Source organism: Aphelocoma coerulescens, chromosome 19 (assembly GCF_041296385.1).
Source record: "Aphelocoma coerulescens isolate FSJ_1873_10779 chromosome 19, UR_Acoe_1.0, whole genome shotgun sequence".
NCBI lineage: Eukaryota > Metazoa > Chordata > Aves > Passeriformes > Corvidae > Aphelocoma > Aphelocoma coerulescens.
In genome coordinates, this window is record NC_091032.1 from 10506278 (window position 1) to 10527129 (window position 20852).

Consider the following 20852-nt stretch of genomic DNA (forward strand, 5'->3'; position numbering starts at 1 on the left):
CAGGTTTGGGGAATGGAAAAGCCTGCAGGAGCCAAACTCCTGTCTCCACATGGTGTGGCTGATATGTGCTGCTCACCTTAGTGCTGAAGGCACAGCTGAACAGGCTGCCCAGGTTGTTGGCGAGAGTCTCCGACTTGCCCGTCTCTGTCGCGTAGATCACGGTGACCTTGGCCCTGGTGGCCACTGCTCCTCGCATGAGTGAGGAAGCAAAGAGCACAGCCCTGGGGAAAGAACAATCACAGACAACTTTTAATGGAGCTACACTAATTCAGGTTGATTCACAAGCAAGCCAGAAAAGACTGAGCTTGAGCATGGTTTTCCCTTGGAAGATGGTTCAGAAGCAACACACTCTAGATAGCCCTGAGCAAGAACCTTAGATAGGAATGTTACCTCAGGGTGGACAGGTACGGCTATGATTCAAACCACCCAAGTGGTCCCTACTGTAGTATTTTCTTTTAAAGAAGAAGAACAGAAACATAGAATAGTTGGAGAAAGCATGAAGAATCTTATTTGAACAGCTTACTTTGCCAAGATGCTAAACTTTATTTCTTTTTTCCTTGGCCTCCGGGTCTCATCATGCCACACATGTGTTTTCCATGCATCCACCTTTAAAAAAAAAAAGTTAAGCTTTAGGTAAGGAATGCAAAATAGTAAATAAACAATTTGTGTATCTTTAAAGGGCCAGATCAAATAGAATCTGTATATACAATCCACCGAGTGCAAATATGGGATCAGTCTCTGGTGCATTAAACTGCATTTTACTTAAAGCCAGAGAATTCAACAGAACTTACAGCACCTCCCACATAAAATAACTCCTGTCTGCTACTTCTGAAACTGTCTAGTGAACTTTCATGAACCAAGGCGTGGCACCCAGACTCCCTCAGGTCCCGTATCACATCTGCACTTCTGAAGTTGTCCGCTAGTCGGTTTTTCTTTTTGATGATGTGTACCTGGTAGTAATAGAAGGGAGTGAGGACATAGTTCAACATCTCTTGGTGGAATACAGGGGTTATGCTGCCTGACATGGGAGGCACAATCCACACCCAGTCTGCTGGGCAGCCGCCCCGCGCGCGGTACTCGCTCTGCATGTACTTCAGGAAGGACTCGGAGGCTGAGTGGTGATCCATGATGGTTACATTCTGTTTCTAGAACAGTGGCAAAAAGAAAAACATGCATTAAAAACCCTATTCTGCCCTTCTGCCTGGTGTAGCTAAAGTAATCCTCTTGCTTTGGTCAATATTTCAAGGACTTTACTCAGGGCTGGGAAATAAATACTATCAGCAATTACTGTAAAGATACAGATTGCGGCATGGGCCTTTGATTAAGAACTCTTAGATCTTTTCTTTAACATCAGCATTTTACCTCTGCAGCACTGGGAGTGCATGCTGCAAAGCCTCTGACTCACTTTTACCCACTTTTCATGTTGTTGTGATATGTTAAATAAAACTGGAATTGAAAATAAAAATAAATATTATACATATACATATATTATAAAATTTACATAGGTTTTGAAACACAGACCATGTTAAACATGTTAAAAGGATGAAAAGTCTTGCCCTTAACTTCCTTTTCTTTTGCTTTTCCTTTTCCTTCTGCCTTTACCTGTGAGAAAATATGGATTCCTCTACTTTCCCAGGTGTAAATCTAGAATAACTCTACTGGAATTATAATGTCATCTCCACTGAGTGAGAGGAAAAAGGGACAGTGAATGTTTAGTGTCTTTCCAGATCCCACAGTCTTGACTTACCTGAAAGCTGTGAAGCACAGCCACATTGATCTCTACAACAGCTCGGTCCTTCCATAACGATGACAGTTTGTTTGTTTCCAGCCCCATTCTCCTCCCTACCTCCTTCATGTGCAAAAGAGAGAAAAGGGAAAAGCAATTTCACCGTGTGGGACTTAGACCCCATGATCTCATCACTTTTGTATCAGGAAAAATTTGTGCAGAAGGGGAAAGAGTCAGTCTCATGCTGAGGAAAGTGATAGCAGCAGAAACACCTGAGATTAAAGATAAACTGGAATTTTGGAGTTCTGGATGTTCCAGTTTCATAAAGCAGGGAGTGGTTCTCTCCCATCCCAGTGAACACTAATAGTGTCTCTTTTTCAAAACTCTTCCTTCACTCCCTTTGCAGCCCAGCCCAGCTCCCCTCCAGCAGGTTACCTTCATGATGTTGTAGCGCTGCGCATCACAGAAGTCCCGCACTCCTATCTCTGTTCCCATGTACCAGCCATTGAAAGGACACGCGGTGAACTCCAGCCCTCCCACCTCCAGCAGCATGTTGGCCACGGCAGGCAGCGCGTACCACTTCAGGTCCAGCTCCTTAAACCACTCATACCTGCCAATCGAGCAGTTTGAGTTATTATTTGTGTGCCCTTTCCTCCTTAACCAGAGAAGCCCAGGAAGATAAAGAGTACCAATTCTAAGGGGAGACCCTCGGGCAGGGTCTGCTGAAACTCACAGGAGTTTTCAGTGCAGTAATTGGGAATCACCAGCTACAGGAACTGCAGAATCATATTACAAAGCTCTGCAATCTGCAGGCCAGGCCCAAAGCAAACAAGAAGAAAACAACGAGAGAAAGGCAATAAACACTTTGTTATGAGTGCAGCCATATTTTACATGTGTATTACACTGGCATAAGAAATGATGATTTTTAAAGTTCTGAATATAATTGAAATGTAGATTGGGAAAAAAGATTTCCAACAAAACTGTCATTTGCTTCCTTAATTTAAATCTCATTTCACTGTTTAACAGGCATTTTATCTTTCAGGATAATTTACCATCATTTCATCCTGACAAAGAACTCATAAAATAACTGCCACAGGGGCAGCCCAATAACCTGCTAAGGTGAGGCAGAGGCAAAAATGTAATTATCTAAAACTTGTGTGCTTACTTTGGATGCTCCATTGGCACTTGGAGGACAATTTCTGGAGGTAAATCAAATATTTCTGGGTCTTGGCCGTTTGCTTGGAGAACAAGTGGAAGTACATCAAAGCGGCCATATTTCGGCTTCCACCCAAGCTCGATGCACAACTGCAAATACAGAAAGCACATTTTGTGTTCTTTTCAGGTTTCCCCTCCAGATCTGAAGACAAAAGAATTTTAACCCTCTGAAACCTGCTGAGGTAAATTCTAAATGAAGAAGGTTCTCTTTCCCATTCAAACAATGTTGAGTCATGTTGATGACGTACTGGTTGTGTCCCTGGTTGTCTCCCCTGACAGTATTAGCTCACCCTGTTCTGAGATGGAGGGCAGCACTTTTGTATCAGGACTGTAGGAAATTATTGTTCCAGCCTGCACCTAGAACTTGTGGGGCAGAACATCCCATTCACTCCTCACCTGCCTCTCTCTCAGCATACACATGTGAGAAAAAAGCCCCAGGGAGGTGGGTTAGCCAAGGTGGGAAGCAGCTGTGGCGGTGAGTTTGGAGCGGTACCTGTGTGAACTCCACAGTGGCAGGGTCTCCAAGGACGGAGCCATCCGGCATTTGGTAGCCAGCGTAGCGGATCAGCTGGCTGTTCCACACGCGGAAATCGTGCTGCCCGTCCGTCCTCTGCGGGAACACCGTGATGGCCGATCTGCCCAGGACAAAGCACACCTTTACACCACAGCAGCACATCAAACACATCCTCACTACTCACACAGAAATTGGTGCCAACACAAAATGTTTTACATTTCTAAAATAAATATCAGTAGGAATAAAATCACTCATCCTCTTTACCCACCTCCCCGAATCTTCAAATTATCTCTTCTCCCCAGGAACTGCAAAAGGTTTTGCAACATCAGCCATGAAAGTTATACAGTTTCAAGATGGTTGATGGAACACGAGAGGAACATGTAAGTACCAGGAAAATTTAGAGCAGAGACAAGTTGTCAAAATGTTTAGATAGACCATTTCATGTGTTTTTGATGCTAGATCTGGATGTGATTTTTTTTGTTTAAAATTAAAATTAAAGAGACCTACCTTATATTCCCATTGTTTGTGGCATACTGAATATGACGACAGATATGCTCAAACATTTCCTTGGCTGTTTTACAGTCCCGTGCGTCAAACACCTGCATGTTTCCAACAGAAATGTAAAGAAGAAGACTAATTTTGAAACAGTAATGCAAGGTTGTTATTTTTCCTATGCAACTAAGGAATGGAAAGATTGTAGCTCCTCTAGGAAAGGTTCATTTCCATAGTCCTTATATGCATCATTTTCACACATAACCATCCACCAAGGACCAAAACATGCACCTGGTTCCATGATACACCTGGTTCCTACACTCACACTGCTACACATTTTCATTCAGCCATGAAGCAGAGAACTACAAAAAAACCAATCTCCTGATATGAACAGGAGGCAGTCCTCCTCAGTCGAAGCAGTGGCATGTTCTGCCAAAGGAAAGGACATTCTTCTGAGTCACAGCAGAGGACTATTTGGCCACATCTTAGGTGTAGAGCCACAGCTCACCTGCAGATTGGACCACTGGATTCTCCCGATGCACCTGGGCGCGTTCCTCCAGGCCTGCTTGGCAGCAAAGGTCAGCTCATCCTTTGTCAGGTGGTAGGTTCCTGTTGCTTCTATCTCCTTGGTCACTGTTTCCAGTCGGCTCAGCTGTTCTCTGATTTTTGGCCTTTTGAACAGGAAACAGCCATGAAAAGAAACAATGAGAATTTCATTCAAAGTGCAGATGTTCTCTTTATACTTTGGCATCAGATTTTACGACTTGTCCTTATGGAGTGCAATGACAGAGCTTACTGGCCTCATGAAGAAACTAACAGACTAGAAATTCAAATAGTGACACCATCCTTTCACCACCCACTACATTCATGGATTGGTCACAAGCTATTCTGTGCAAGTTTTTGGTTTAAATTTGGATTTTATAGATTAATTTGAAAAAAAAATCACAAGCAAATGAAAACCAGAGAACAGGGCAAATGTAGGCTGAGAGTGACTGTCCTCTCAAAGTTCCATTGTTTTTACAAGGCCACGGCTCTTCCAAGTAATGTAAGTAGGATTTTCATTCCTAAAAGGAAGTGCTGAGCAATTCCTTTGTCAGGGAAACCAACTCTAAAATTCTTGAGTTTGATAACAGAGAGTGAAGTCAAAACATTAGAAAATATTTATCACAGAAGAGACAAAAATTGTTTTGTTATCTTACAGACAGAATGAAAATACCCTGCACTGTCTGAGAGTTTTCACATTTTCAGCAAGATGAAAGATCAAGGGCAAGCATGTGAGATAGTGTAAATCAATGTGATCAAACAGCCATGAGCAGAGACACAGAGATGTGCAAATGCAATAGGCTGGTGAGGACAGCCTATGTGTAAGACAGGGACTTTCAGAAAGATTCAGAGGGAAGAAAGATTTGTAAAGAGTTCAGAGTGTCTAAAGAAGTCGCCATTATGTGGCTAAGTCCTTTCGAAAGTTTGATAATGTTTTCTAATGGGATGAGCAAACACTGAACTGTTTCTTGAAAGCTCATCATGTGGAATGTCACTGCAAGCCCTTGGACATCAACCAGCTGTTCCAGCATTTCCTACAACAAGATGCCCCTGCACCATGGCCATTTTTGTGAAAACACAACCCCCTCTCGGAATGCTCAGTGAGCTTATGTTGATAGCACAGGGCAAGGGTGAGAAGCAACACTGGCCTTCCAATCTTTGGCTAAAGCCTTGAGAGGAACACAGAAAAAAGATATTTAGAACAGCACAAACAAAAGGCATTATCCACATTATTCATGTCTGAGACTGATCTGAGTGCAGCTGATCCCAAGAAAACAGAAGGTAACGCTCTGGCGGAGAGTCCTCAATGTCCCGGAATGTAGCACACTCCAAAGGGATGGGGCTGAGGAGTGCATGGTCCAGAGTCCTTCCCTGTGTTCCCAAGATCTTGGATTGGCAGATGGAGCACATGAAGTGCAATGACAATTTTATTTAGCTTTTCTAATAGTCCTTATGTATTTTTGAATGTGTGCTATAAAACAGGATAGTTACCAAGGGCTGTGAAGAAACGAAACCCTCCTGGAGGCTCACAGACAGACAGGTAGGTAGAGGATTTTATACTAAAAATAAATGTGACTTACTCTTTAAATGAACTGTAGTATTGTTTGAGGAAGTCTATTGCCTGAGGTAAAAGATCTTCCAGTGGAACTGGCCCATCTCTGGTACCTCTCACCAGGCCCTTTGGGGTCATAAGTGATCCTTGGCAGGCTTTGGTCCGGCAGTTGATAACCTGAAAACAATAAAATGTCAAAAAACAGTGTTGCATTCTGTCTCTTTTCAAATTTCTGAAAAGTCCCTGTTCAGGTTTCCACATTTTACCTCTTTTGCAGTCAGATGTAGTGTGTCAAGAAAGCTGGATCCATTTTCCAAGTTTCTTACTTTTACATGTCTTGGACATCCTGATACTTGGTTTGAAACTTTGATGTCATTTGGAGGGAGATTCTGGACAGAGAACAGATAAAAATGCATACTGACTTCAGACCTATTGAATATCTTTCATTTTAAATTTTATGTTAACATCAAAATATTTCAGATTAAATTCAAGAAACTAGATATAAATGTGATCTGTTCCAACATGAGTATTTGACTACAAAACTACTGAGCTAATCTACAGTTTGATATGAAATAGGGGTAAAAAAGTATTTTTGTACTAATCAAACAGTATCTGCCACTGCAAACACCTTTGTAATTTCAATAAGCCCTCATCTCTGAACATAATAATCAAAGTCTCAGGAAAACAGTGAACCAGTTTTAGAAACAGGACAGGTTTGTTACTAAATGTTTGCAAAGGTGTATAAAGGAATCAGGCATCTCAGTCCCCATGAGGTCACCTCTTCCTTTAAATCTTACCAATGCTCCATTTTTGTCAGAAAAGAACTTCCACCCAAAGATCTCCCAGCAGTCCTAACCCCCTGCAACCATAGTCAGACCTCATAGGAGAACCTGGAGCAGTTTTGAGCAGCAAGCACCACTCATGTGAGCTGCTACTATCAAATAATGATGCTGGGAACAGACCTCTCCTCCCTCACTGGCCTTTGCCGAAGTTACGATGGGCAGCTTCTCCATCTGCTTCTTGCTTGGACCGTACAATTTGGCATCATCCTTTTCTGAGCTTCAATAGAGAGAAAGAAAATTCAGTACAAGGCAACGTGCTTAGTTTATGTTAGGCTTTGCTTTCAGCATCAGTGGGAGATGCTCAGTGCTGTCTCTGAGATATGTACTGAGCCCATAAACCAGCAGTGGCAGTGGATAGGAGTGGACAGGATTTAGTAGTAAAGCTCCTTCCCAGAGCACTGTGTGGAAGGAAAGGAAGGAAAACAGTATATGAAACCTGAAATAAGTGACACCCTGAAGACTGAGAAGTTTAAGATGCACGTGCAACTTATTTTATACAGTGTCTTGTATGAACTGCATCACAGAACTACTTCACCAACTTACAGTATAAATAATCACTTTGCTATTTTTATAGCATACACACCTCCTGAGACTTAGACTACATGAAACCATTATAATACATCAAATAAATTTAAGATTGTGAAAGAGAAAGTAAGATTGTTTATATCCTCAATGACTGTATAACTTAGACACAAGAGTTTAATGTTCATTGCCAGGTTACACCACCCAGACACCCACAGTTCTATGGTTAATATCAGTGTTTTGGAAACATTTGGAAACATTATTCCATTCAGGTTTCTCCAGAACCCAAACCACTTAATATCTTCCCTTTTCAAATCAAAGATAAACTACGAAACCGTTAAAAACCAGGATCTTACCCATGGATCTTCCTATTTTTCTCCACGTTGTTGTTGATATCCTTCTCTCTGGGGTACTGGCTCTTGGCAGCACGAGGTTTGAACACAAACTGCCACGGGCACAGCATTTTGTATGCTTTTTTGTGGTTTTAGTTCACTGTGTTGAACCTTGTTTTGTGTGATGTGGGAACACTTCTAAGGATAAAAAAACCAACAAGGTCAGTTTTTACCCAAGAGAGCAACTCCCTCTAACATCTCTCAGAAACTCACCAGCCTAACTGATCTGATCTAACATCCTGTGTTTAAAATGACTATTGCCTGATTCTTAGAATAGTGATACTAAAACTAACACTTTGTCAGTGTAACATGAAGCCATGTACTAGTCTAAAATACTGGCAAGAGAATTTCAGATGACCTGTGGTAGTGTAAAGCAGCAAATATTGGTGTCTGAGCAGACCACAAGCTTACAAAAGGGATGAGAATGTTGCTGTGTTATTCACACATTAATGAAAAAAATCTTGTTCGTAAATTAACCAAAATGTTTTGCAATGCATCCACTTGCCAGAGACAAACAGGATTCTGAGAGGCTGAAGTCCATGGTTTCTAAGATCTGTAGCACTTATTTGCATGTAACACATAGCATTTACACAAGAGTGTACCAAGTTTATATGATTCATTTTAGCATACATTTTCTGCTCATTTCTGAACATGAGGGATTTTGTGCTAGGGAAGGTGTGACAGAAGAGAAAGACCAAGCCAGTAAATTGCAGGGTTAGAAAGAACTAGCCCCAGTGTTTGAATCTGGTTCATTAGAGAAATCAAAACCTGATGTTTCCAAAAAGCTAAAGACAAAGGAAGAAAATATAGATTGTCACATATTCCTGATGTAAATTATGTCTTATTTTGATACTTTTATTACTTTTACAATAAAAGTTAAATTTATGCTGAGCTCTGAAGATACTGTCTGCTGTAAAGTCACACAAGGAGAGAAATGCATCCAACTGTCTGTACAGAAACTGCAAGGTGTTAGGATTGTTTGCTACTCCAAGTGAAATAAATAATGTGTAATAAACATTTCTCAATGCTTATTAAATGAAATACAACAGTTAGAAAATAGGAACAAATCTAAATTATTATTCTGCAATAAAAAATGCTGTCATGTGACTATACAATTTTGTAAAATACAGGGGGAAAATAGAGAAGAAACGGAGAGGGGGAAGAAAAAAAAGAAAGAAACAAAGAAGGAAAGAAGGAAAGAAAGGAAAAAAGGGAAAAACTCCCCACAAACATAAAAACAATACACAAGGAGAAAAAGGATGAAAAGGAAGAAAATGAGGGAAAGGAGGAAAAAGATGAAAAATAATAACAGGAAAAAAGAAAGATAATAATTTAATAAAAGAAGAAAAAGCAAAAAGAAAGAGAGCAGACTCACATTTCCCTTCACTGGCACTCAGAGCAAGAAGCTGCTTTGTGTCCTGCACCGTGGGGTTCTGTGGATAGCATTGACAGTGTTACCTGTTACATGCACAAACCTTTATATCAGCAGAAAGGAGGGACAAAGTTTCCAGAGCAGCTGGACAGCTTGGAACTGGAGCAGGAGACTGAGTCTGACACTTTGCTCCTAATACAGAAAAAGAGATACAGTTTGCCATATAATTACTTTACCTGTGAGCTGCGGTAAATGAATGGCAGAACGAACACCGGGACATGGTGCTTCTTACCGTGCTTTTGTGAGAGATGTTCCCAACCCTGCCAGGAGAGACTCCTCTCTGTCAAAGTTTCTTGCCTTTAACCTCTCAGGCTCTGTATCCCTCTGGGGTGGAAAAAGGATTTTATAGTCCTGGACCATGTATGCAAAATAGCTCTGAGGAAGGCTGGACATGGACAGCAAAATAAGGGGGATTCCCCACACATCCTGCATTGCTTGCAGAAGTGGAGGGTGTGTGGCTGCTGCGTGAGCAGCATTACATAACCTGTGTGAGGGAGGGAGACAGTTCCTGATGCTGCCAGCATCCCTTCCTTCCCTCAGCGTGCTGCAGCCTTGACTCCTGCTTGTGTTCCTGGAAAGAGCAGGGTATCACACTGAACACTGCAACCTTGCACACAGTGTTAAAATTTAAAAAATAAATGCTGAAAGGCTTCTTACAGCTTTTATCATGGTGTGGCCAGTCTCCAGGCACTCTCCTGTATACCACCTATGGCTGCAGGAAGAGAGTGAGCAACTTCAAGAGGAATGTTACAGAGCTGTAGAGCTTTCCAATACAGGCCAGGAAAGCATTTAACCACGTGCCTATAACTAAGGACAGGTATTTTGAGTTTCACACACATACAGTTCCTTACTTTTGATCAAGTTTTAAAGGATCTTTCTCAATAGAGTATTTGTAGAATTTCTTGCTCTCCAGAGCTCCCTGTTCTGCCTGTTGCTGCCTGTGAGATTTGTTCCTTGGTGCTTTTCCAAAGTATTGGGAATACTGGAAGGAAGATGCAACTCCCTGAAGTACAAACCATTCCCAACTGTGCTGTATGTGGGAATACCAGGGGGACAGCTGGGTGAGGAAGATGGGATTGCTGAGCAGATTTTCAGTGTCAGCAGCATGTGAACATGTACCTTTTAGAAAACCAGGCTTCTCCCTGCAGTCTGGAAAGCAGAACCCCACCGGGACAGGGCTGGCAGCAGTGCCCAGTGCTGTCAGGCACCTGCAGCCCACAAGTGTGGTGCCAGACAGTGCACCAGCAAGGATTTTGACCTGCCTTATTTGTTTCTTGATATTATGTATGGCTGTTTTAAGGAAATGGTTTACAAATTAAAGATGGTAATAAATCTGCTGACTAATGAGTCAAATGAGGTACATTGATAACAAGGGAAAGATTTACAGGTGCCGACCAAAGATCTACAGAAATGAGGCATAAGGCAGACAGAGAAATGAGGAAACACATGTCTTTTTCTCATCTGTCACTCCTTTACTGGGCAAGCTTGGGCAAGGTGTTTTCTTCTCTCTGTGTCTAGTTTCTCTATTTGAAAACGAACATTAAGTGATTGTGTAAAGCATTTCTAAAGGCAAAGCAAGTGCTGTGCACACGTGTGCATGCACGAGATCCTCTGTGTGCATCTCATCCAGGATTGCTAGAGATGAATCTCTTGATAAACAGACCTGAGTTTTCTGAGCATTCATCTGCTTGGCTTTATCAAGCCTGTGCTGCTTTGCATCCACCGTTCACAAATTTTCACCGTTGGATTTTTTCTTTAATGTGGTGCCTTTCCCCTCACTGGAATTAGCAGGTGACATCCCTTTGTTTAAAATATTCCAGTCATCAGCCAGATGTAATGAGCAGGCAGAAACAGAGAGCTGTGCAACTCAATGCCATGCCAGATAATTCTGCCTCTACATTCTTCTTCGCATTTGCTACTTGGTAACAGGGTTTAAAAATTCTCTTTGCATCCTTCCCTTTCTTACTAACCTCTTTCTTCTATAGAACATGGGCAGTCTTAATGTCTAGTACTATAAGGAAGAAGATATCTTAGTAGAAGTTTAATTGAATTCGATGGGTTCTAAGCTTTTAGTATTCACCCTCCTATTTCCCTGTGCTTGGGACTGCTGAAATCTAGGAAAGATCATGTAGGGATTGGATATGAAAAATCAGATTTGGGATAATCAGAGGAGGAGAAACATCTTTCCTTAGGAGAATTGTTAAAAGGATTGGCTGAGGTACAGCCATTCAGAGAACTGCTTAATGACTCCAGTTGCTCAAACAGGACCTGTTTTTTTACTCACTTAAAATCAATAATAAAAATCCCTCTGTACAGTAAGAACAAGAGAGAACCATTCATTCCTCAGGCAGACCAGAGATTAACTAAACAAGCTCACTGGACACTCCTTCTACAAATATTCTACAGTGCTTAGAAGGCTTTTCCTTCAGAAAACCAATTCTGCCCATATTTCCTATTTTTGCACAGCCACTTCTGCCTCTGTCATATCAGAGTGCAAGAACTGGTTGCTTTCCTTGCATTAACTTTGATGAAAGAGGTGCCCTTTCAGAGCAGACTTTGACCTATTCAATGGCATGCTGACCATGCTGTCACCTGGAGTTAAATTTTGTTTTGTTTCTGAGTGTCTGATGGTCTGTAGCCTCAAGAATCAGCTCTCTGCAATTTCCTTCCAAATGAGTCACATTCTGTGTCTGGTATTATACATCATATCTCCAAGATTCTGCATGAGCTCAAGAAGTCATATTCCTGAAAACATTTACAAATCAAGCTCTGGTTGTAAGGTTGCTCCTCTGAGAACAGGACATTTTGAGTCTTCAAAGAACTACTACACTGAGACAAAGAAGGGCTGATCTTCCCAACTTCATGGAACCCAAAGAGATGTTCAACTGTCCCAACTTTTCACAGGTTATTAGTGAAATTTTTCTTACTCCCTTTTCCTAACTAATGCAACTATTGTCTGAGATGTCTCCATGATGATCTTGCAGCAGTGCTGCACGTGACAGCACAAAAATACAGTACTGCAGCAGCCCCTGTAAACACTTGGCATCTCAGATTTGTTAGGACTTCCCTCATGTCTGGTGGTTTCTGACAAAGATACAAATTAAAAACAACTATTGCTGTTCCCAAATATCTCCTCTCATTGATTACTGTCAGTCATCTTCTTTTACACTGGTTTGGTTTTTCGTTTCTCAAAGACAATTTGTTTGGTTTGAATCTTCCCCCAAACTTTGCAAGGTGGCAACTCTGGGTTTTTTTGGTTTGTATTCTGATTGCTGTCTATTCCTTTAAGGGCTTTAAGATATTTACCATTAACTGTAGCCCCTTCTTCATTGGCTTCTTTATTATTTCAAAATGTTCTTGATAAAGTGGGGATAACAGCTCTACCAAAAACAAAATAAAAGATCCAGGCCTTGGTACTTGAAAATATGCAAATAAAAGCAGGATCCCAGCCCTGTCCGGACTCCTTTTTAGTTTCTGCAGATTTAAGGTACATTTAAAGCAGCAGTTTAGGGTGGAAAGGGCAATGTTTTCTTTGCCGTATCCTGCTCTCCAGTGGAAGATTGAATGTCAAATGATGGCAGGGCAGGGTGGAAAATTTCTCATTTTGTGTGATCATCTGAGGGTGAAAATGAAAGTTAAGGAGAGTGCTAAATTTGCAGACGTGCCAGTAAACCCATCCCTTCCTGTCTGCTCACTGCCAGTTAGGCCAAACTCAAGACATGCAGAAAGAACAGAATTCCCTCATCAGTCACCCTCCCCAAAATTGCCAGGGATGAGGAAGTGAGGGAGGGCCAAAGCCATCTCACAATCAATAGCCAGACTTTGTTGTGCCTGGCTGCACGTTGGCTCAGGCAGAAGCGATTGCTGACACCTCCTGACTCACCCATGGGATCCTCTGTCACAGCTGCAGCAGCAAAGGCAAAATTAAAGCAAAAAAAGAGCAAAATAGCAATTAGCAGTTGACTGGGCCTAAGCCCTGGTGTCCTGCACGTAGCTTTCACAGGTTGGGCTCTATGTCCTGCACTCCTGGACATCATTTCACTACACTGAAGATGTCCCTGTGTGGAGCATAAGGAAAACCTGGCATGTGGATAGGGAAGAGGTATAGAACAATGTTTGGTACCTCTGCTCCTGCAATCCACGCTTGTCACAGCAGAACAGGAAAAAAAATGATTGCGAGATTACTGTGTGCAAAAATAGTTTTATGCTTGAAAAATAACAGTGAACTATAGAGCTGCAAATGTCTTCTTTAGTAAAAGCATGGTCTGAAGAAGAAACTCCAATTTCAGTAACAGAGCACTGGCTGAGGCCAGTAGAATTTCTAACCAAGGACAGGTAACAGAAGAGATTTGACTACTGGTTTTCAAAAAACAAGCCATAAATTTCTGGGCCAAAATGAAGAACAGAATATTCAAGTATAGAAATAACTTCAGTTCTGAATTTAAAAACTTGGACATTTTTACTCCAAAACCACACAGCACTGTTAAAACAATTTTAGTAAAATTTATGTGCTTCTCTTTATTGGTGACCTCTGAGTCTCTTTTCCTTACACCTGCCTTTATCTACTCAGTTGTTTCCTGCACATTCAGGTGTCACACTTTGGACAATGTAACTTGGTCTACACCAAGGCAAGCTTTCCATGTTTCCTGGATGGAGAAAGGGGTTTTCTCAGGTAATTTTATGGCTCTGCTTTATCTTTATGCACGTTTTTACTACTTAAAATCGTTTTTAAGGACTTCTTGCTAAGCGCTACAGTTAGGGTAGTCTTGCCTACATCTGCACAACTTTCAGTGTCTGTGCGAATTTTATCACATTTTCAAAACTTTCCGTGAGAGTGAAATCACCTCCCCTCTGCCCTTCCCGTTAGGGAAATGGTGCCAGAGGCTGTGGGGTGTGAGCTTACAGCTCCTTCTCTAGCAACTATCTGCCTTCACCTATCAAAAAAGACTATTTCCATGGCACATTCTCCAGTATCTTCAGAGTATTTTTAGTCAGTTTTCATTGATTTTGAGCTGCAAGTCCAGCTCAATACTTACACACTGAAATACAGACAATTTCCCCATTCGGTCTCTGTGGAGCATCCCAGAACACAATCTTCTGTCATGCTGCTGCCACTTCCACTTCATGGAGTGAATCTTTGAACTAATTCAGGAAGTTTTGTCTCCTATCACAGATCTAAATAAAGGCTTCAGTCAGAACATACCTTCTCACTACATCTTCTCCTTTTTTAATTTGCTAGTTATCATCCAGTGATTATGTAACTGGAGAAACATTCACCCTACCTTGTCAGTCAGCAGGGAATGAGCAGTCTTTTCCATGCAAGCTCACCCCAACAGGGCTGCTTACAGCTGGTGCTTACCTGTGTCCCTGGTGCTGTGGCTCTCTGTCACATACACAAGGTGTGCTTTGGGAATATGGTCACATATACTCTCATTAATCCTCCATCACTGAATAAAACATCTATTTCTTCATGTGGAACTGCCTATCAAGCAAACCCAACATGTAGGGGAACCTGAGGCAGTTGCTGAGATAGGGAACACTGAATAGTGCTGGGATTTGTGGAATATTCCTCAAATATGACTCCTATAACAATAAAAAATGATGTCATGCGTAGTTCACAGAAGGCAGGTTGGAAGGGACCTCAGCATTTCATCTAGTTCAACCTCCTGCCCCTGCCAGGGTCAGCTGTGAGGTGAGGGCTTGATCCAGACTGGTCCTGAGCACTTCCAAGGAAGAAGACTGCACAGCAACCTGTGCAACTTACTCTGCTGCTGCGCTGTCCTTGTGGGGATAAAATTTCTCCTTATACCTAGCCTGGACTTCTCATGTTAACTTCTGCCCATTGGTTCTCATCTTCCCACCCCTGCAAAGAGCCTGGCTCCATCTCTTCAGTGACTTCCTGAAAGCCACCGGAAGGCTGCTCCTCCTCTCCAGGCTGAACAAGCCCCGTTCCTCCAGCCTCTCCTCATGAGGCAGCACCGTGCCCCAGCCCAAATCACCTTGGTGGCCTCCACTGAACTCGCTCTTTGTGCACTGGAGGTCCAAGCTGGACTCAGTAGTTCACCACTGAAGCATGCAGATACTCCAACTGCGCTGCTTTTCCTTCACTCTCCTTCTATAGGAATTCCAGGCTAGGGACAGACTATTTAGCTTGGTTTTCTTTCAGCAAGCAAACACACTGCTGATTGAGACAACTCTTGACCACACTGACAGAGAGGTGGATGGTCTTTGAAGCTACATTTGGATCGGGAGACACCACTCAGGAGTTCGAAAAGTCACTTACTGAAAATACAAAAAAGAGACGTGGAGGAATATGTGTTGATAAGGTCAGATTCTAGAAAGTGATGGGTAGCTCTGTGGAGTGGGTTAAGTCACAGGGGTTAATCTGTAATAAGTGGTCCTAGTACACACATCAAAGGATTGTTACAGATTAATTAGCAGGTGCTATTATTAGCCATAACAATTTTTGTCTCAATTTCCAAAAAGATAGGATGCAAAACAATTACTTCATGCAGTCTAAATGTTTCACCCCACTCTTGCAGTGTGGGGTATTTGCACCACAGCCACCAAAGCAAGAGGAGCTGATGCAACTGTGTACTTCACTTAAGGGACAGAAATAGCAAGTTTTCTGGTCAAAAGCACGTTCTTGCCTCATCTTGTTCTTATGATGACTACTTTTAATTTATTCATCTGAAACCTGGCAGAAGGGAACATAAAGGGGAATTTTCTGTGACTTTACAACACTGTCCATTAGGTTCAGGTAGCTCAAGAGACCTTTCTGACCAGCGCAAGCTGAAAACCACTATGTCATTTCCTTCTTTTTTCTCATGTACCAGCCTCGAAGACTTAAGTGCAATCTGGCAATTCTCTGAAAGAACACACTGCTCCTCTTCCTAGTGGGGTTTTTGGGGATCAACTGTTTCTGTACTTCCATGAAGTGTCAAAGTCCTTGTCCAACATAACATCTCTGATCCCGATTTTCTCCCACGTTTTTGCTTTTGGAATCCCATTTCTTTTCAATGGAAGAGCAAAGCTGCATGTGTGAAAGGCAGACAACTGGCACCCGGCAATGACTTCACATTCATGAGAGATAAATCCTCACAGTTAATGTCTTGATTTGGCAGAACGACCATTGCAGAAAAGGTGACTTCTCAAGTTTCTGCCCACACAGTGTCTGACACCTTTGGATAAAGATGTAAGAAATGACAGCTCGTGCGTGGTTTTGGTAGGGTCTTGTAATAAGTTCCTACCCAGCTGGATGATAATTTTGCAAGAAGCACACCACCCCATCTCTGACTAACCAGCAAAAGTGAGTGCACCATGGAGAAGGAAGGACCCAGGTCAGTGGTGAGACACACATGAGTACAGTATAAACCACTGACCAGCAAACCATCAACTCATTTTAAATGGACTGCTGGATTTAACATTGATAAAGTTGAAAACTAGAAAAAAGGCAGTTCTTCAGCACTAAAGGCAGCAGCAGGACTTTTATTTTTCCAAAAGAGCTTATGAGCATGGGAAAAGAAAGAAATAAATTACTGGACAAAGAAATTTCAGAATTCTTTCTGCCTTCCCCTCACATAGAGTGATGCCTTTGGGCCCAGATTCCAACCTGATTTGTGGAGGATATATTTGCCTTCAGCATTACATCCACCTCTTATACTTGTCCACCCAGGCTCCTGCCAGACACTGTGTTTTGTAAAACTGGATAAACAAAACGGTTTCACTTTTAATTCTGGTAACCAGGATTAAGTCAGGGCCATTCCTCTGAGTATTCCAGGCAGTGAAAAATGGTTTAAGATGGTGAATGCTACTGAAGTACATGGGAATCTCTCCCTTTGATTCCAGTGGCTTTGGCTCAGAACCCAAGAACAGCATGGAAAGTAAACGTCTTGATAAGTCATTATCTAGACTGCCTTCATTAGTATAGACCAAGACAGAATTTGATAGAGCACGAAGGCAAGATTCGTGTCTCCCATTTAACAAATAGTCCCTGTGGATTCCAGAGGTTCTTAAGTGTTACAGAGTTCTGTGCAGCAAAGCTGCATAATTATGATCTGTGATTTCTTTCAGATACTTATAAAATTGAAAACACTTCCTAAGTAGTAAATAAATAAGGCCCGCCCCATATAGTGCAATAAAGTGAGCAGATTACAGGTTCAGTACTGTACACAATCTGTTCCTTTCAAAGTCTCATTGTTAGATCAAAGGGTTTATGGTTCTGTTCGTCTCTCAGCCAGATATGGATTGCATTCAAGTTACTTTTTATGCTAAATACCACTCATATTGTGTACATTCTTTGTATAATTACCTGAGCTATAAAGTCTGCACCTTTGCTTATGAGGATAATGAAGTTAGAGTGCAGGGATTAGCTCTCAATCTCAAATTTCATAATAAACCCTGAATGCCTTTTCACTGCATTTAATCAACTAGAAATTACCAGACTTGGCATAGTGTCACTGTGACATCCTACAGGCTCTATTCTGTCAGTTGGGAGCAGGGTTTGGAGATCCCAATATTTTTAAACCATGTTCTGAAATAGTTGCAAAATGATCATTACCATGTCAGTACCTCCTAACGCGGAGCCACGCTAGCGGAGAATAAGCAATTTCCTGCTGCTTGTCCCGAGTCCCAACCTGTCTGAGGGCTGCTGTGTGCCCTTAGAAGGTCTCCTGAGTTAAGCACCTAAAAAGCAATCCAAGAATTACTTTTGAAATCTTGGCCAGAAAGCTGCAAATTACTCTGTGAGATACTTCCAGCTAGGAAGAGGACAAACTCAACAGACGTCTTAGGGGAGAGAAAGCTCCAAGACTCAACAGGTGTCTGCATTCTGTACTGTAAACTGTAAACACCATTTCTGAGACCTCTAGAAATGGGAGGGGAAAACAGAAAATAAAAGAGAAAGCAACCCTTGCAGTTGCGCAATTGTGGAAACCAAAATACTCTATTTTTAAGCATGAAAAGTCAGTCCTCAGACTGGCTCAGCATCAGGCTCCAAAATATACAACCTCTGCCTGTGTCCATCATGACATAATATTTTCCAGACTAACTTCTGTTTGATGTTTGTTTTGAAACAGTTTTCCTTGTTCCTTGTTTCAGACTGAGATACAGCTTTCTGTAGATTAAATGACTGCTAAGAAATTGAAGCAAGACTGAGAAAATCCCAGATCCTGTGTGATTTTAACGCAGAACATGAGTCAACCTCATCAGCTGCAAGAATTTATTGTCAATTTTCCATCTTTTAAAATCCATTCTGTAGAAGGGGAGAATATTAATCAAAACACCAGCAGTTTTAAACTTCTCTCAACAAGACCGAATACCAGAGATGGTGCAAAAAATAAGCTGTAACAATAAAAAGACATGAAGTGCAGTGTTTTTTAAACAGATGACGCTGAACCCCAGAAGAAGGAAGCCCACAGGTAATAAGGCCATTCAGTCTGAAGTGGTGTAGCTGCAGCAGAAGGAAAATATTTTATATGGGATAGTAACACAGCCTCAAACTGTGCCAGGGGAGGTTCAGGTTGGACATCAAGAGGAGTTTCTTCACAGAAAGGGTTCTCAAGCGTTGAAAGGGGCTGCCCAGGGAGGTTTGGAGTCCCCATCCCTCAAGGTGTCCAGGGAAGGTCTGGACATGGCACTCAGTGCTCTGGGCTGGGGACAAGGTGGGGATCGGGCACAACTTGGACTCAATGGGCTGGGAAATCTTTTGCCGGAATGATTCTGGGGAGCACCCAAACCAAGCTGGCTCAGAAGCTGCTGATTAAAAAAACAAAAATCAAGTTAATCCTTTTCAAAATGGATTCATGCAAAACATGAAGGCAGATTCTTCTGGGGCAAAAGTCACCCAGGTTGATAGTTACAGAATGGGAAAGTTCAGTGTCCGCAGGTGAGGACAGCAAACAGCAGCCCCAGAGCTTTCCTCTTCAGGCTCTAAAAGTGAAGTGAGGAATGGCAGGGGCCTCTTCCACAGTGACAAACACAAACATTGCTAAGCTCTTAGGTGCAAGTGACAGATGCCTCCCTCTGCTTCTAAACTTTTAAAACTATTTAAAATATCAAACACAGTTGTGAGGAAAACAGAAAACAGTCTTCAAAGAGCAGGGTTTTTTTAAAGTTAACGTGTCTGCCCTGCTTAATCACAAGCTGAAAGGAGTACTTGATGACTAGTGTATACTTCAGTTAACACTATTTCATAAAACCTGGCTTGACAGAAGTATAAGATAAATTAATCAAATAATACAAAAGTTGAAAGATGCACCAGCTGGCTCATGCTCCAGCAGAGGTACATCAGCAGGCAAGGCTGCAGGAAAGGGACAGACCAAGTGGGCAGTGCAGGTCTGTGTCCAGCAGCGTCGTGTGTCAGGGACTTGCTTTAGACTGCTCTGACCAAGACACTGCTCACCTCAAATCACCTCTTTGGGGTGACACTGAGGGACATGACATTGTGGAATATAAAGGTCTAAAGACTCATTCTTACAGTTTAAAGTCAAGGACTCTCACAATGAATAGATAATATGATATGGAATACTTAAGACTCGCACATGTGCTGCCTGTTCAGTTTGCAGCTTATCAGAGCTTTATATGAAGGCACAATTTATAATGCCAAGTTAAAAGCTATTACAAATAAGAAACTGTTCCCTTTAAAAAAGATGTGAGTGAATATTATTTGATTCTCCCAGAAATAGTGTGTATTCCTCTTCTTTACAGCATCCCAGTAAAGATCACTTCCTTATGACATTTGAAAATGAGCCAAACACCATGGAGGAGAGGTTTTTGTTTAGCATCAAGTCCTCGTGCTCAAGTGTCCCTGAACAAAAAGCAATGCCTGTGACATAACCCACCATGTGAGAAAGTTTACAAAGTGCTAAAGAATGATTTAAAGAATATTCCATTACTGACAAATGGTTCTAAGCAAGGCCTAGCCTGGGTTGGAAATATTCTATTCAGTACCCACAGGGCTCAAATGACTTTTGGTGGTGAGTGTGAATGGAAATCAATAACACTTCTGACACAAGAATGTGATCAGAAGTGTATTTGTCTCTGGCCACGTGAAGGGCAGAATGCTATCCTGGATATTACATAAACCACAAATTTACAATTTTTTCCGTACCAAAACCTGAAATGAATAAATAAATTACAAAAATAAATAAAAGGGAAAGATTTTCACTACACGGGGAAGCTTCTGCATGAGGCTCCAAGGCTGCTAATAACCAAAGTGGTCTTTACCATTTCTCTGTGGGCTTAAGAGCAGGAACCTAAATGCTAAACAAAATACATTGACCAACCCACTGCTACTGCTCCATGTTTTGACATGTTACTTCCATATTTGTATTGTACAGATTATTTCCACACAATTTCAGCTTTAGGTTTCCAAGGCCATGTATACACAAAACAGAAAGTATAGGACCAGTGCTGGTTCTGGCCTTAGACTGGATGTTGATAAGTCTGTAAAGTGATTTAAATGATTCATTTCTCCATACTTCAAGAATGTAAGGCATGATATCTCTTTATTAGTCAGAAGTCTCCCAACTGTCTTTCCTTGTTCTAATGTTTGTCTTGCTCTTGCATAACAAGCCTCCAGTGAAATCCTCGCTACCTTAATCAAGAGCTGCCCATACACAG

At 41.8% G+C, this 20852-nt stretch overlaps 1 protein-coding gene across 4 annotated transcripts in view; it reads right to left on the minus strand.

The window, feature by feature from the left end:
- Positions 1-20852, minus strand: part of NOS2 (nitric oxide synthase 2) — a 29853-nt gene that overhangs the window by 7538 nt on the left and 1463 nt on the right. Inside the window, exons 2-16 of one of the 4 annotated variants that reach the window (XM_069033070.1) lie at positions 17802-17915; positions 9274-9362; positions 7763-7936; positions 7005-7101; positions 6309-6431; positions 6071-6219; positions 4456-4618; positions 3963-4054; positions 3435-3576; positions 2892-3031; positions 2162-2336; positions 1748-1849; positions 951-1145; positions 524-606; positions 77-221 (exon numbers count right to left, since the gene is read on the minus strand). In XM_069033070.1, the coding sequence (XP_068889171.1) occupies positions 77-221; positions 524-606; positions 951-1145; positions 1748-1849; positions 2162-2336; positions 2892-3031; positions 3435-3576; positions 3963-4054; positions 4456-4618; positions 6071-6219; positions 6309-6431; positions 7005-7101; positions 7763-7869 (1713 nt within the window). In that variant the 5' untranslated portion in view covers positions 7870-7936; positions 9274-9362; positions 17802-17915. Of the gene's footprint in view, positions 1-76; positions 222-523; positions 607-950; positions 1146-1747; positions 1850-2161; positions 2337-2891; positions 3032-3434; positions 3577-3962; positions 4055-4455; positions 4619-6070; positions 6220-6308; positions 6432-7004; positions 7102-7762; positions 7937-9273; positions 10004-17801; positions 17916-20852 lie in introns of those variants that run through there. The other 3 variants (XM_069033069.1, XM_069033068.1, XM_069033071.1) reach the window with 3 other exon arrangements.